This window comes from Gymnoscopelus braueri, assembly GCF_963280865.1.
Source record: "Gymnoscopelus braueri genome assembly, chromosome: 18".
NCBI classification, from domain to species: Eukaryota; Metazoa; Chordata; class Actinopteri; order Myctophiformes; family Myctophidae; genus Gymnoscopelus; species Gymnoscopelus braueri.
This window is the reverse complement of record NC_137618.1, coordinates 8,229,652-8,246,030: the sequence shown is the minus strand read 5'-3', so window position 1 is coordinate 8,246,030 and position 16,379 is coordinate 8,229,652. Positions and strand designations below refer to the sequence as shown.

The 16,379-nt window shown below is 41.1% G+C and overlaps 1 protein-coding gene across 1 annotated transcript in view; it reads left to right on the top strand.

The window, feature by feature from the left end:
- ccnyl1 (cyclin Y-like 1) overlaps window positions 1–16,379 on the top strand; it is a 38,196-nt gene that overhangs the window by 5,206 nt on the left and 16,611 nt on the right. The window contains exons 2-4 of the mRNA XM_080412480.1: window positions 3,737–3,811; window positions 8,400–8,446; window positions 11,362–11,462. Of these exons, the coding sequence (XP_080268606.1) occupies window positions 3,737–3,811; window positions 8,400–8,446; window positions 11,362–11,462 (223 nt within the window). The remainder of the gene's footprint in view (window positions 1–3,736; window positions 3,812–8,399; window positions 8,447–11,361; window positions 11,463–16,379) is intronic.

The following is a 16,379-nucleotide window of genomic DNA, read 5'->3' as shown; positions in this document are numbered from 1 at the left end:
ATAGCAGTGTGTTTGTTCAGAAACGGAGGTCTCTGCCATTTCTCCTTCTCTTAAGCAAACAGAAAATGCATTTTGAGGTTGGAATTCCAATTTGATCAGAGAAAGTAGTACCAGATACCAAATTTGGTATCCTGACCTGAAAATATGTTTTGTGTTACTGTTTAATGAAGAGCCGTAGAGACAGGGAGACACCTGTTACTAAACAAGTTTGTACTCTCTATAGCAATGATCACTAACAGAATATAGAGCTATTCATCATATTATCACTTACACCTGCTTTTACTTGTATCACACACCTAGACTATTTTAACCAGTTAGTTTGGTGTGGACCAAAATATGTGTATTTTTGATATGATAATCTATGGTGTGTGTTAGGGCTTTCACAACTAGAGATTTTTACAGGTCGACTAATTTGACCCAGTGGTAGTCGACTAGTCGAAATTTACATAAAAAAAAAATTAGGGGCGCATTGTTTTAATGCCATCCTAACTACTATATTACTATTATTATTATCCTCCTGCCCTTATTTTTATGGCGTTTTAAGGGAAGCACTTCTGGCACAGCAGCACAGCACCACAGCAGCGTCTCCAAGGATCCCCATTGCCCAATAATAGGCTTTTATTGGGCATACTTTTGACCCCCTTTTGATAAAAAATAAAGTCAGGAGGATAATAATAAGTAAGATGTAAGTAAGATGGGCCATTACTATGGCATTAAAACAAATTAAAAACATTTTTTTCAACTATTCGACTAGTACCAACAAGGTCGACTAGTGGTCGACTAGTTGGTGAAAGCCCTAGTGTGTGTGTGCTGTGCGGGGGAATTGGGAATTGGCATAACGCCTAAATTAATTGGGGTTAGGGTGATAATCAATGGACTATGGGCCCTATCCTGCTGCCTCACCCCTTATGCCTAACCTTTTTAGGCATTTTTTTAAATATTTTGAAAACATTTTAAAATAGTTCAAATAGCCGATCTACAAGCTCCCAACGTGTCGATGTAGATCGGCTATTTTCAAGATAGGGCCAAAGATATGTGCAAGATAGCAGAATGACTCCAGAATCCTTTTTTATCATGACCCAAAGGGAGGTAATCCCAGCCTTGGAGAGCCTCACTTGGCCATGCTATGGAAGGCACTGTGCTATTTCTGGCCCAGTCAGTTTGGAGTCCAAAGGTCCTCTTATGAAAGACCCCCCCCCTTCCCCCCACCCCATCCCCAGGAATCTCCCCCGAGTATCTGGACTATGCAGACATCCAAGGCAGCTGCTGACCTCTTAAAGTATCTCACATATTTAATGTAAGCGAAACCTACTGATGGTGTCTGTGCATAGCAGCGTCGGAAATAATGCAGGGGGAAAGGGAGAAATTGCCCCCTGGAATCTCAAAGTTACTGAAATTAGTTTACATGTACTGGCTCAGGTAAATACTGTCACTGGCATCCTGCCCCTAAACTGCATTTTCAAGGTGAAAGGTTAAAAGTAAATATGTACACTAGCTAACACATAATACTATATTATAAGTGCTCAACACATTTTATTCATATATTTTGTATTTGTCCATCAAAAATGTAGTGTCTCTATCTCTCTCCCAAGTCTCCATCTCTCCCCCTCTCCCCCCCCCCCCCCCCAAGAGCTGTGGAATCCAAAATAACTGGTCTAATGGAGTGTCCGGCCGTTAAAACGTCAGTCTGGCCTTCTGTGATGTGTGGAGGCAGATTGCGTTTGCAGTCCAAAAAGACGATAAACGCATCTGCTGGGATTTTCACCTCTGATATATTTGGAGTCTGGAGGAGACAGGGGCCAGTGTGGGTCAAAGTGTGATTGTTTGCAGGAGTTCAGTCGTACTTGTCGGCTCAGCTCGCCTGGCTCAGGCTCAGTGAGTGTCCTAGTCATTTAATTTACGTCTGAGGGGATGATCACACCTAGCCTGGTAAACCCTCCCTCCGGAAATCTCATTTGTAATTTATTTCAGGAGTGAGTCTGGCATGATCGTCCATTCGGCAATTTGGCTGTGGGCGGGAGTAATACCGTTGACTGACAACCCCTTCAGCCAATCAGCAGTGTTCCCCTTCAGCCAGTGCATTTTTACCACCTCCAGACTAACGTGACGCAGCGGGTCTTTTGAGACGGCCATGCCCAGAATAGGTTGCCTTATTCGGATACATGCGTGTCACTGCCCGCCCCTGCCGGTTCTCTGATATTTTTATTTTTAAATAGGCTCTGTCATGATTAATTGACCACATATATGAAGTTAAACAACTAAATTCTATCCAAACGATATCTTAAAAGTAAACTCCACAGGCCCTGGTGCTGCAATGTAATGTTTAGGCGTCTGTCCTTGTATCAAAGCGTCTCTGGGGGTGTAAAAGTGGACCCGTGAGGCCATTAAAAACTGAGATTTTCAAAGGTCAACATTCATTATCTCCATGTTGTGGTGTTCCTGTGGTGTTCCTTAACCCATTAAGACTTGAGGCCGATTCTACAAATGCCTTCTAAATCAGTAGTTCCTAAACTTTTTTTGTGCCCAAAATAACATAATTCAACAACGTAGCTCCATGTCTTATGACTTAATTTATCGGTTAAATCGTTTTTATTTTCAGTTCTTTCGTTTCTATCCATCTCAGTTTTTGTGTGAATTGTAAGTGATCTTTTTCATGAATTATATCTTTAGTTTTTTGCATATTTGTCCCTCTTGTATTCAGACTTTCTAAGGAGTAGGGTGTTGGACGTACGGTAGGAGACATGTACTGTAATGTAGGCACAGAATTGCATAGACCTCTTGCCTACCTGTTTAGCCTTTGAGCTTGTAGATCTGCTACTTTTGCTTTTTTTTTTTTTTTGAATCCTGAAATCAGTTTTGGACATAATATGAGGTTTCTACCCATCAGGTGTTTACTTACTTTCCGCTTTGTCCAAGAACTTTCATTTTGGTGCATCACCACTGTGTGGATGTGGAGTTTGAAGTCTGTTAAGTGTTGATGGCACAGGAAGCTGCTGTCAGTGCATTTGCGGCGCTAACAGAAATAAGAGCCGTGATGCAGAGAAAGTGGAATCCAATTCACACCTGTCGTTAAATTTGCAATCCATATTCGTGGATATGTTGTCTGGGGTAGACGAGCGATCCGACCAGGCCTGTTCATTTACACCTGGTAATTCTATGCGTTGCCAACTTGCCACTGTGTCGGAACATTGCGATCGGATCTCACTTTTAATGCACACTATGCAAAACAGGCGTGTAAGGAGGAAGAGGTGGCGAGTGTGTCTGCATGCATTGCCAATAGAAACAAACATGGCTCAGGGTTCCCAGTTCCCACGGCCATGAAATTCCTGTAAATATTTTGAAATGAGAAAATCTGTTTTGAATTAATCAAATATTTTGGAAAATGTTTCGACAGTACTTTAATTTTGTCTAACATTATGTGAAATGTATAACATGGTAGAATGTAGTGCTGTGCTGCACGAGCTGTGTGCGTGCGGCCTAATGTATACAGGACATCACTGTGATACGTTGTTAGCTTGTAGATCTGTTCTTTTTGTCACCTGACACCTTCGCTCAAGAGCCTCATTAATGCACCGTATGATTGCTGTAGGCCTGGAAATGGGATAAAATACTTTAGGAAAAGTTTTGAAAATGAATTGTTAATGTGTGGGAACGCTGAATTGGCAGGTGTATGGTTCTACAGCTTGTACTGTAAAACATAATCTATAATACTTTTACAACGTGTGTGTGTTCACAGAACTGGCATGCGAGTCGAACCCGTCGGACCACGCCCGTGCTAGCACCATCTTCCTCAGCAAATCCCAGACAGACGGTGAGTTTTCCCGTCACGAGACACACACACACACACACACACACACACACACACACACACACACACACACACACACACACACACACACACACACACACACACACACACACACACTCTCTCACAGCGACATGAGACACTGACACACACAATCTCACACAATCCCTCGACAAGGCAGCAGTGATTCACGCAGGCCGGGTGGAAACTTTAGTGTTTGATCCCATGATGTTGGCCTGACACTCGACACCCCCTGAGCACCATGCTAACACAATGGCTACATGTTGTTATTCTCACAACACAGGTAGGGCTGCCTGTCACCATTTCAAAATGTAAGTTGACGATTAATTGTCATACAAATGATTGCGATTTCATTGTATTTTTGGCATTGAAAAATGTGTAAAGATATGCCAGGGACCCCCATAAGAGAAGATTTTTACGGCTCCTCTAGCAGTGATTCTCAACCATTTTAAGGTCAAGGACCCCCAGTTTGACACCTGGCATAGCCAAAAGATCCCAGGGCGCGCACGCACACGCACACACACACACACACACACACACACACAGGTGCAGCTCCTCTTTGCTGGTGGTGCTTTCATTGTAGTACAATATGAGTGAAGTGAAGCTACTCCCTGTACTGTCCCTGTATACAGTACCCTGGGCCGGTTCTGACCCAATTGCCACCCAAGGCAAGCTTTCTCTGAATTCCCCCCGAAATATTTGTCCCCTTTTTTTTTTTGGTTTCATAAAATATCAACAGCTGCATATAACAAAAGATAGCATGCATTTCTCAACCTTTTTCCTCTAAACTGCAGCACTGATGGTGGTTTATTTGAGCTTTTTGTAGTGTGTGACTGACTGGTTTTACTTGCATTAACTGTTCAGCAATGGGGGGAGTGAGCTGCGAGTGTCTGCAGTTTATTAGCCCCCCCCCCACTGTAGCTCGACCAGTTCCAAGCAGCAGACAGACAGACTGGCAGACAGTATCACAAGGTTAATTCACTCATGCAAACAGACAGTGATATGACTTGCAAACGACAAAGAAGTGATAGAATACCGATCGCGCAAGTGTCATCATTCATTTCAGAATGCTACACGGCACAGTAAAGGTCCGCGGCACGGTGGTTGGCAAACACTGCATTAGACTACGGGCCCCCCATTTAATGGCATTTCTATCTCCGGGACCCCAATTTAGGTTGTAAAATCAATGTTAATTATTTAACTCTGAGAGTGTACAAATGGAACCAAATGGACCCGTCAATATAAACATCTCTCCGTTTGGTTCCTAACTATCCATCATTTAGCTGGGGACCCCCTGGAACTCCCCCAAGGACCCCTGGGGGTCCCCGGACCCCATGTTGAGAACCACTGCAGTCCGCACTATACCATTGTATTGATAAGGTATAAACCTTATCGTTTACACCTTTATAAATAAAATAGTAAGTGAATGGGTGTGCTGCCCGGTATCTTGTTTTGTGCTCGGTCATTGAGAAGCGTCCCGTAGAACTGTTTATAGCATAGTCCTATTATAAAGTGGTTTTAAGGGGGGGGTTTTCTGAGCCTTTATTGGATTGTCACAGTGGCGAGAGACAGGGAACAGGGGAGGCGGGGGGGGGGGGGGGGAGAGCAGGAGAGTGGCATGCAGCAAATGGTACTCTGACTGGCTGGCCCGGGAATCGAACCGGGGACTCGCTGTCGGGGCATTGAAGCCTATCTGGGTCACCCGGCTATCGCATCACCCAATATTGTCCTATTCTGAAAGCACCCATCACATCGCCGACTCTGAAAGTTTGAATTTCTGTGAATAAACTCTGAGGACAATGGCAATCATTTTCATACCCCTATAATATATTTGTTTTCCCAATGGTGTTGCGTGTTGAAAAAGGCAGATCCACAAGCTCACAACAGATCGCATCGTCGTGACACGTAGAGAGCTTATAGATGTGCTATTTTGGTATTTAGTATTTCACAATGCTTGCTCATTCTGATGATGACGTGCTCAACATGAGGGTGTAAAGCCAGGTGTAAAGTGGTTGAATTTCTGCTTTATCGGAGGACACGGACGGCACCAGAAAAGAGAGAGTGGATGACAGACACCTGACACGCTGGGACCTGTGGTCACCCGTGTGGTCAGCTAATTGAGCCTCTTTCATTTTGTATGAAGGCAGGCAGGCGTGTGGGAAACACCTTAACCCTTTTAAGACCTGAGGCCGATTCTACAAATGTCTTCTAAATCCTAACTGTTTTTTGAAAAAACTTATGCTACTATGTCAGTGATTCTCAAACTTTTTCATGTCAAGGACCCCAAAATGTAAATGAATTTGGCTGTGGACCCCCATCTCAAAATATTTTGTTCCAGGGACCCCCAGAAGCAAAGATATGAGTTAAAAATGTTTGCTTTAAAAAATATATATTCAAAGATTTGCACACATTTTCAAGATCTTTCAAAAATAGCAGATCTACAAGCTCATAGCGCGGCACTCGGTGCCGCGCTATGAGCTTGTAGATCTGCTATTTTTGAATAGCCAAAGTGTAAAATAATGCTTTTTAGCTCAAATGAAAAAGTGACACAAGATGCTTCTTCAGGTCTTAATGGGTTAAACACTCACACAGTATATATCGTTGCTGTCGGGCAGAAACCTCTTATCTCCATATTCTAACTTTTTTTGAGTTTTTCAGCAAATGAACGCCCACACAAAAGCATCAAAAGTAGCAGATCTACACGCTCGAAACGCGGCACGAAGCGACGCGTTTTGAGCTTGTGGATCTGCTACTTTTACAAAAAAAAAATTATTTGAATCCTGAAGAGTAATATTTTTGGACATATGAGGTTTCCATCCGACAGATGATAGATTGTTGCTGTCGGGTAGAAAACTTGTATCTCCATATTTTATATGATTTGTTGTAAATGAATGCCCTACTTCATCATACAAGAGTGTTTAACAAAAGTAGTGAAAATAGCATATATATATATTTAAAAAAAAACACTACCGTAATTTTCGCACTATAAGCCGCACCTGAATATAAGCCGCAGCAGCTAAATTGAATGATTTGTACATATATAAGCCGCACTGGACTATAGATGGGTTTCCGCGCGACGTCATCACAGAGCAGAGTGCGCAATCTGCGCATGCGTGGGGTAGAACGAACCGGAAGCGCCCTTCACTCTGTTGTTATATTTGGGATTTAGATAGGCATAATGCTGCTATTATTGGCATAATAGGCATAATGCTGCTATTATATAAAAACAGATCCAACTTCCGACAAATCATTTTTATTGAGTAAAGAAGATATTACAAACTGCATAATTTAATCTACTTTCATTAAACCCGGTGAAGACCATTTCTTTTATGAATGTACATTTGACTAGAGCTGCTGCGGGTAATAGCGCCCTCTACTGCTCAACCCTCCACTGCGCGCGCATCATCCTCTCATGTTTACAAACAGGAAACCCATCTATAAGCCGCGGGTGTAAAATCCATAGATTTAGGAGGTCCCCTAGTGGCCGTTAGCTGTAAAAATCCATAGATAAGCCGCACCGTTATATAAGCCGCAGGGTCTAAAAATGGGAAAAAAGTCGCGGCTTATAGTCCGAAATTTACGGTATTTAAAAATGTTTATATATTCACCTGTTTCCTAGGCTGTGTTTTCCACCTCCTGTCGATTTCATTGGATATCATTGGTCATCTGACCAGTTTCATTGGATTTCATTGGATCAAATCGACAGGAAGTGGAAAACACACAGCCTAGGAAACAGGTGAATATATATATAATAAAAAACAAACGGTTTGGACATATGAGGTTTGGACCTGACAGGTGAAAACAACCACTGCAGTGGTTGGTGAGGTTCTCTCATCATTCATGGGGGTGTGTGTTAGATCACTAGTTTTAGAAGTGGGGTTCGCAATTGGAAAGGAGAGGAAAATATAATAAATAAAATACTATTAGAAGACCGGGAAAGAATCTGTGTCATTTTTAGATTTCCTTGGGCTATTAAAAAATAGCAGATATGCTATATACGCTATGAGCTTGTAGATCGGAATTTTTTTTTTAAGCAAACATTTTTAACTCCGTTACAACTTCTGGGGGTCCCTGGAACAAAATATTTTGAAATGGGGGTCCACGGCCAAATACGTATCATTTTGGGTGGTCCTTGACATCTCTTTTTCAAAAAACTGTTAGGATATAGAAGACATTTTGTAGAATCCCCAGAAGCAAAGATTTGAGTTAATATATATATCCAAAATGTTCAAGATTTTTCCAATCGATAGCAGATCTACAGGCTCATGGCGCGGCACTCGGTGCTGCGCTATGAGCTTGTAGATCTGCTATTTTTGAATAGCCCAAAGAAATCTTAAAATGACACACATGGGTTAATAAAATAATTGTACCAAACATTTTAATTTCAAGATAGAATTATTGTGCTAGTTCAACCACTTTGAAACTCCCGTCCCTCTTTTGGACATGTCATCATTGTCATAATTCTTCATAATAAATAAGTCAAGGCTAAGCGAGTGTTCAGCGACATAACACACACAGCTCTGCATGCCTTTTTGGGTGAATTTTAACCAAATATTTGTCTTTCCCTTTCCAGTACGAGACAAGAGGAAAAGCAACCACGTAATAAACCACGTCAGTCACGTAAGTGTCCATATATAAACAGCTGTGTTACTCTTGGCTCTCGTTAGGACCGCCTAGAGATTTAATTTGAACCATGTAAGTTGCTTTTTGAGGTTGTAAACCGACCATTTTCACAGTGTAGCCCAAATACAACGTGTGATGATGATTTCTATATACCGGTATTGTGTGTGTGTGTGTGTGTGTGCAGTGGTGTAAAGTAACCAAGTACATTTACTCAAGTACTGTACTTAACTACAATTTGGAGGTACTTTTACCTTACTGGAGTATTTCCAATTGTCTAAAATTTTACCTCTACTCCACTACATCTCGGAGGCAAATATTGTACTTTTACTCCACTACAATTATTTGAAAACTTAGTTACTAGTTACTTTGCAGATATAAATCATTCCATTATAAAACATACATTAACCTCTTAAGCCTTATTTTATACCTTGGCTATTTGAAAATAGGCGATCTACAAGCTCACAACGCGTCGCATCGCCATGTGTCGTGCACTTGTAGATCTGCTATTTTCAAACATTTTGATATCAATACTTTTGTACTTTTACTCTATTACTCAAATGAATTCCGGACTTTTACTTGTAACAGAGTACTTCTACATTGCAGTATTGATACTTTTACTTAAGTAAAAACATTTGAGTACCTTTTCCACCACTGATATTGTGTGTGTGTGTGTGTGTGTGTGTGTGTTTATATTTCCATGTGTGACCACCAGGCTACAGTATGCGTCCTTTGACCTGACAGTTTGTGCTGGCCTCTGGTGTTGAGTAGGGATTAGCTGTTTCGCTCTCTTTGACCTAGTGACCTCCATTCCACTGTCTCCTCTCCTAAGCTCAGCTCAGCTGTTCGGCTAGCTCTGCTCTTTTTTATTTTACAACCTTCTCACTTTGCATGCACAAGGACTCTTCAGCTGGCTCTGCTTTTTACATCTCACTCACTGTGGTACTACATGCACACATACCAGTTATGGTTTTCCATTAACATGCTTTTGTTGAGCTGGAGAGGCTGAATGGATACGATAGATTCCTCGATATTGCAAAAAAAGTTTCCATGCTCGCTTGATGTGGATGTTTTTGTTAGTCATAGAGGTTATGTTAATAACAATGGAAATGATTCATATTTCAGTTTTTTAGACCGTTTGTTCTTTTTTTCTTTATTTCGTTTAGAGAAAGGAAGCTATGGGTAGAACGGGTTAATGAACGTCATGTGACACAGTTTAACTCTTGCCAGAACTCTTGCCAGAGTGTAATAGTGTGCCACTGCTGCCAGCGAAAAAGAGCGATGTTACTGTTACTGAAAAATCATGGAATATTCTCTGTGACCTCCGTCCTAACGGAGATCGGCTCATTACACACACCGTGTTCTCTTAGTGGGGAAAAGATTGTCCGCTCGAGGTAATACATTTCACAGTTGTGGCCTTTTGAGCGATACAATGATTTGTATTTTATGTGTGTATTTTTGTATTGCTATTTTGGACAGGGCTCCCTCTATCTCAAAAGGATGTACCTGTATAAATAGGTCTAAAACAGGTTATGAATCACTGAACTAAGCCATACTGGGTACCCCAATCTGCACTGTAAAAGGCTCAGTTTTTAACTGAGAATGTACAAATTGAACCCAAATTGAACCTCGGTTCCATTTGTGTACTCTTCTCCTTTTTTTTCCTCTTTTAAAAAATATATACATATTTTTTGGGTGTTTTCTGCCTTTATTGGACTGGATTGATTGATTGATTGATTGAAACCTTTATTTATTCTCAAAAAGAGCATTGAGGTTCACCCTCATTTGCAATGCTGTTGAGATTACGCACACACACAAGAGAAATCAACAATACATTCTACAATTCAACAATACAATATATAAAACACAGAAACAACAAGATAAGACCTAACAGAAAATGTGTAAATGAAAAAATATCACATATTGTGGTAAGGAGGTTTAAAAGTAAGTTATTCAATTGTCCATAGGAGGTTGGGGTGCTAATCTTTAGCCCGAGTTGTAAGGTATTCCATGAAATAGGAGCATCAAAGCAGAAAGCAGTTTTCCCAAGTTCAGACTGCACAGATGGAACCTCGAGTGTAAGCCAGTCCCTTGAGCGGGTCTGGCGAGTGCTTTTTTCCCCCAATCTAACAACAATGTAATGTATGGCGGTACCTTCCCATCAATAGCCTTTAAAATAAACTGGTACCAGTGTCTAGTTCTCCTCTCGAGAGGGAAGACCAACCTACCACTTTCACTAAGTGCTGAGTGAAAGACTGTGTCCAGGGGTAAAAGAGTAGTAGGGGCAGCACTTCTATATATTACATCCCCATAGTCCAAAACTGACATAAAAACTGCTTCGAGAATTCTTTTTCTACTGATCATCAGAAAGTTGGCTTTGTTTCTGTATAGAAATCCATTTTTTTGTCGTAGTTTAGTGGTGAGATCATTAATGTGATATTTAAATGTTAACTTTTCATCTATCCAAATACCAAGACTATATATATATACTTATATTCAGTAACTCTATCAATAGAGGATCCATTCATGGCATCTATATGTAAACTGCTGTTATTTATGTCTTTGGCTTTTGAAAATAGCATGAATTTAGTTTTATTAGAATTCAGGACCAGTTGAAGTGAAATGAGTATTAGTGAAGAGAGAGAGGAAACTGGGAGAGAGACACAGGGAAGGACACGCAGCAAAAGGCTGTCGGGCTCGGGACTTGAACCCTCAACGCGCTGTCAGGCTACATTGAGCTACTAAGTGCCCGAAACCGCTTGGCCAGCGGTCCGAGACATGTTTGTGTACTCTGTAAGAGTTCCAGACCTTTTTGTACCCCTGGGTGGTCCCTGGAACCCCGCCACGTTGAGACGCAGTGAGGTAGATGAATAATAAAGTTGTTTAATAGGAGCGTTTTGTTTTTGTGTGTGCAGACGTCTCCCGGTCCGCTCACCAAGAAGTACAGCTCCTGCTCCACCATCTTCATAGACGACAGCACCGTCAGCCAGCCCAACCTCAAGAGCACCATCAAATGGTGGGTGGGTCGCGCGCGCACACACACACACACACACACACACACACTAGCAGATCTACAAGCTCATAGCGCGGCACCGAGTGCCGCGCTATGAAGCTTGTAGATCTGCTATTTCTTTTAAATCTTAAATTCGTGCAACTCTTTGAAATATATATATTTTTTAAGCGAACATTTGTAACTCAAATCTTTCCTTCTGGGGGTCCCTGGAACAACATATGTTAGAAAAGTTCGCTTTAAAAAAATATTTATTCAAAAATTTGTACAAATTTACATTTTTCAAAAATAGCAGATCTACAAGCTATGAGCTTGTAGATCTGCTATTTTTGAATAGCCAAAGAAATGTGAAAATGACACATGCGTTCCCGGTCTTAACTCATATAATGCCAATGACGTCTTTTGACGGCCGTTTTCAGTGTGCCATTAGTGCCAATGACGTCTTTTGACGTCATTGGCACTTAATCACCTAATTTTTTTTTCTTTTTAATCTCAAAGGAACTAGGAGAAAACGATTTTCAAAAAGTTAATTCTCCATCCACTTCAATGTTAAAATGTAAACGGAGAATTTTTTTTCTCCGTTTGATCCATAATGCCTTTGGCAAATGGATCAACAAGCTTGAAATAAGCCTGGCAGTGAATGAGTTAATGGGTTAAGCCAGCTTTATAGTGGCGGTAGAGAGGCTTGTCTGGGGACACAAATATTCAGTGTTTTGATCCCCGGCTTCCTTCCTGGCATCATGGTGTGAATGAAGTGTCCTTGAGCAAGAAGACACTGAACCCCTAACAGAGAGCAGGTTGTGTGCCTTGCATGGTCGTCTCTGTCGTCCGTGTGTGAAAATAAGAGTATTCAGCAGGGCTGTCACCATTACACATTTAAAGGGCAAGACCACTTTGGTAGAGGTTTGGGTTGTGTAGTTACCTTGCCATGATGTAACTCTAAAGGTGGACAAGAAATCAAAAATAATTGTTCCATTGTTTAGAAATTGATCATTCAAAATATGCTCCTCATTGACTTACATTGTACGGTAAAACTGCTCTCAAAGTCACTCTTTTAGCACATAAACGAACACAAACAAAGTTGATTCAGACAATATAGAACATCACCAAACCCAGTACTGTTTTTTTTTTTAAATAAAAATGTTAACTTCCTGTTGATTTTGCTATTTTTATTAAGAAGAAAACCCGGACTGGATCCGCGGATCCGGATCTTCAAATAGTAAAATCAACAGGAAGTTGACATTTTTATTAAAAAAACAAACAGTACTGGGTTTGGTGATGTTCTATATTGTCTGAATCAGCTTTGTTTGTGTTCGTTTACATGCTAAAAGAGTGACTTTGAGAGCTGTTTTACCGCACAATGTAAGTCAACTAGACGCGTCGCAATTCTGGGAAATTGCAAAGTGTGGTTGCGCCGACGCCGGTCGCGGGTCGCCGCCGCCCGGACTTGAGGAATATGCTTGGAGGAATACCGTCGGAGGCCGCGTGACGTGCCATTCGAATTTGGTGCTGATTGGATCCTGTGTTCGTGATACATGGCGTTTTGATTTGAAGAAATAGGCCCCTCCCACTAAAATAAATAAGCCCCTCCCACAAATGTAGCGGGCCAATGACATCGTCATGTCACTCCTGATATCACTTGCTTTTCAATTTGAGAGGAGTGATCCCCCTAAAAATCATGTTTTTGCATCAAACGGTTACGTTTTGCACAGTTGTGGCGCCCCCTATGGGTCAAAGTGGAAATGCTTTTAGGGATTCGTTGAGTAAACCACCCTTGACATGTGATTCAAATTTGGGATCGATTGGACGTTTCGTTCGTGATTTTTGGCATTTTTGGTAAAACGGGCCCCTCCCACTAACTTTGGAAGCCAATTACGGATGAACGGTAAGGACTATCAAAATGCCGTTTGGATATGTTTATTGCATGGGTCTAGAGATCATGTGTACCGATTTTTGTGAAATTTGGACAAAATATGTGGGAGGAGGAGCTAAAAGTGTGTTTTGAAGAAAATTCAAAATGGCGGAAAATCTATCCTGACGCAAATGGGCGTGGCCTATATGGGGAGATGCGTCGTGACCCAGGGAATCCAGGGGAAAATAAATTTTGATTTTACAACCTACGGTTCAAGAGTTATAGGCCAAAACGTAAAGGGGGCTGTTATAGCGCCACCATGTGGCCGATTGGTGTAATTATTTTATCAATAATTTCGGACTAAATTATGAACCTCCCCTCCAAATCTGGTAACTCTAGCTCTTACGGTTTCTGAGAAAAAAATACTTGAATTTGAGTTTTTGCACTTTTCCATTAAAGTGGATGGGGAAATTTAATGCACTAATAAATCAATATCAATAAAACTATGCAACCAATCTCTTAGCCTTATACAAGCACACGATTCCCGGTGAGACCGGTCATTTTGACATATAGCACTAAATTGGGAAAAATAAACTGTGGGAGGAGAGACGATCTAAACTATTGTTTATCTACAATGTGAATAACTAGACGCGTCGCAATTCAGGGCAATTGCAAAGTGTGGTTGCGCCGACGCCCGTCGGGACTCGAGGAATACGCTGGGAGGAATACCGTCGGAGGCTGCGCAAATTACATTGTCTCGTCACTCCTGAGATCACTTGCGTTTCATTTTGAGAGGATTGATCCCCCCAACATAAGGTTTTTGCATCAAACGGTTACATTTTGAGCATTTGTGGCGCCCCCTATGGGTCAAAGTGGAAATGCTTTTGGGGATTCGTTGAGTAAACCACCCTCGACATGTGATTCAAATTTGGGATCGATTGGACGTTTTGTTCGTGATTTTTGGCATTTTTGGTAAAACGGGCCCCTCCCACTAACTTTGGAAGCCAATTACGGACGAACGGTAAAGACTATCAAAATGTCGTTTGGATATGTTTATTGCATGGGTCCATAGATGACCTGTACCGATTTGTGTGAGATTTGGACAAAATATGTAGGAAAAGGAGCAAAAAGTGTGTTTTGAAGAAAATTCAAAATGGCGGAAAATCTATCCAGACGCAAATGGGCGTGGCCTATATGGGGAGATGCGTCATGACCCAAGGAATCCAGGGGAAAAGGTTTTTTGATTTTACGACCTATGGTTCAAGAGTTATAGGCAAAAACGTAAAGGGGGCTGTTATAGCGCCACCATGAGGCCGACTGGTGTAATTCTTTATTTAATAATTTTGGAGTTAATTATAAACCTCCCCTCCAAATCTGGTAGCTCTAGCTCTTACGGTTTCTGAGAAAAAAATATTTGAATTTGAGTTTTTTCACTTTTCCATTAAAGTGGATGGGGAAATTTAATGCACTAATAAATCAATATCAATAAAACTATGAAACCAATCTCTTAGCAAAATACAAGCACACGATTCCCGGTGAAGCCGGTCATTTTGACATATGGCACTAAATTGGGAAAAATAAACTGTGGGAGGAGATGCGGTTCAAAGTATTGTTTATCTAGAAAGAAAATAGCATCCCTAGAACAATAGTCTGGTTGCCCTGTTAGGGCAACCACACTAATAATAAAGTAGGAGGATTACTATAGTCTGGTTGCCCTGTTAGGGCAACCACACTAATGAGGAGCATATTTTGAATTATCAATTTCTAAACCATTGAACAATTATTTTTGATTTCTAGTCCACCTTTAGAGTTACATCATGGCAAGGTAACTACACAACCCAAACCTCTACCAAAGTGGTCTTGCCCTTTTAAGTTGACGATTAATTGTCACTCAAATAATTGCCATTAACGGAACAATTGGAACATATGAAGCCTTATAGGCTTCGTAATACAAAATGTGCACAGGGCAGATATGACAAATAACTGAAATATACAAAGAAATTATTGACATTCAATCATTTTATACATGTAAAAAATACCAGAAATACCTGATCTACAAGCTTACGACGCGTGGTGCTTGTAGATCAGCTATATCTGCTTTTTTAATATTTGAAAATGTGTGACAACATTTTGACATGGAAACGATTATGACGATTATGCAAAAATAATTGCGACTATCTCAAACAATTGCGATTAGACGATTAAATATCGTGACAGGCCTAGTATTCAGAAGACAAGCCTAGAAAACCACGGTGTAAATGAACGGCCATACTATGCGGCTAAACTTTCTACTTCTATCCACCGATTGGCTGTTGCCAGTAATCCCTGGCAGTCACACCTAATTTGATAAGTGCTCTGATTTCTGTGAAAGTCTTTGATTATTCATCACGAAACCTTGTATCTCCATATTTAATATTTTAAATTAATTTCATTAACACATTGAATGCCAGTCGCGTAGATCTACGCGAACCTATTTAAAGCCGCAGCGTGCCAGTCGCGTAGATCTACGCGAACCGCCGATTCCCATTGAAATTGCCCCAGGTGCACTTTCCGAATTTTTTTGATCCATTTCCGTTTCCGGTTTCCGGTCGGAAACGGAATTATTCGGGTTCCGGTTTTTTCGATCGTATCCGCTTCCTGTCTGGGATCCTGTTTAAAACTCGATTTTCTCGGTTGTTGTTTTTCTCCTCGCTGATCACTGTTTAGCGTTGATCGGCTCTATCTTCAAGATGGCGGCTCGCATTTGGAAACTGTTTTCGCTGGCCGTTTCTCACAGATCCGCTGTGTGTTTAGAACCAAATGAACGCGCACTTTTAACTTATTTAGCAAGGTCTGTGGCGACATGAAAAAAACAAAAAAACAACAATAAAACGCTGGCACTGGTGAGTACATTATGAGATTAAACTCTGGCATGGAATGTGTTAATATACTTCGTCGTATGACAGTGTTGCGCAAAAGTAGCAAAACCTTTTTTTTGCCAGTCTACAAGCTCACAATGCGTTGTGATGTGTGCAGCGTTGTGACCTTGTAGATCTGCTATAGTATTTTTGGAATAACTTTGCCTATAATGT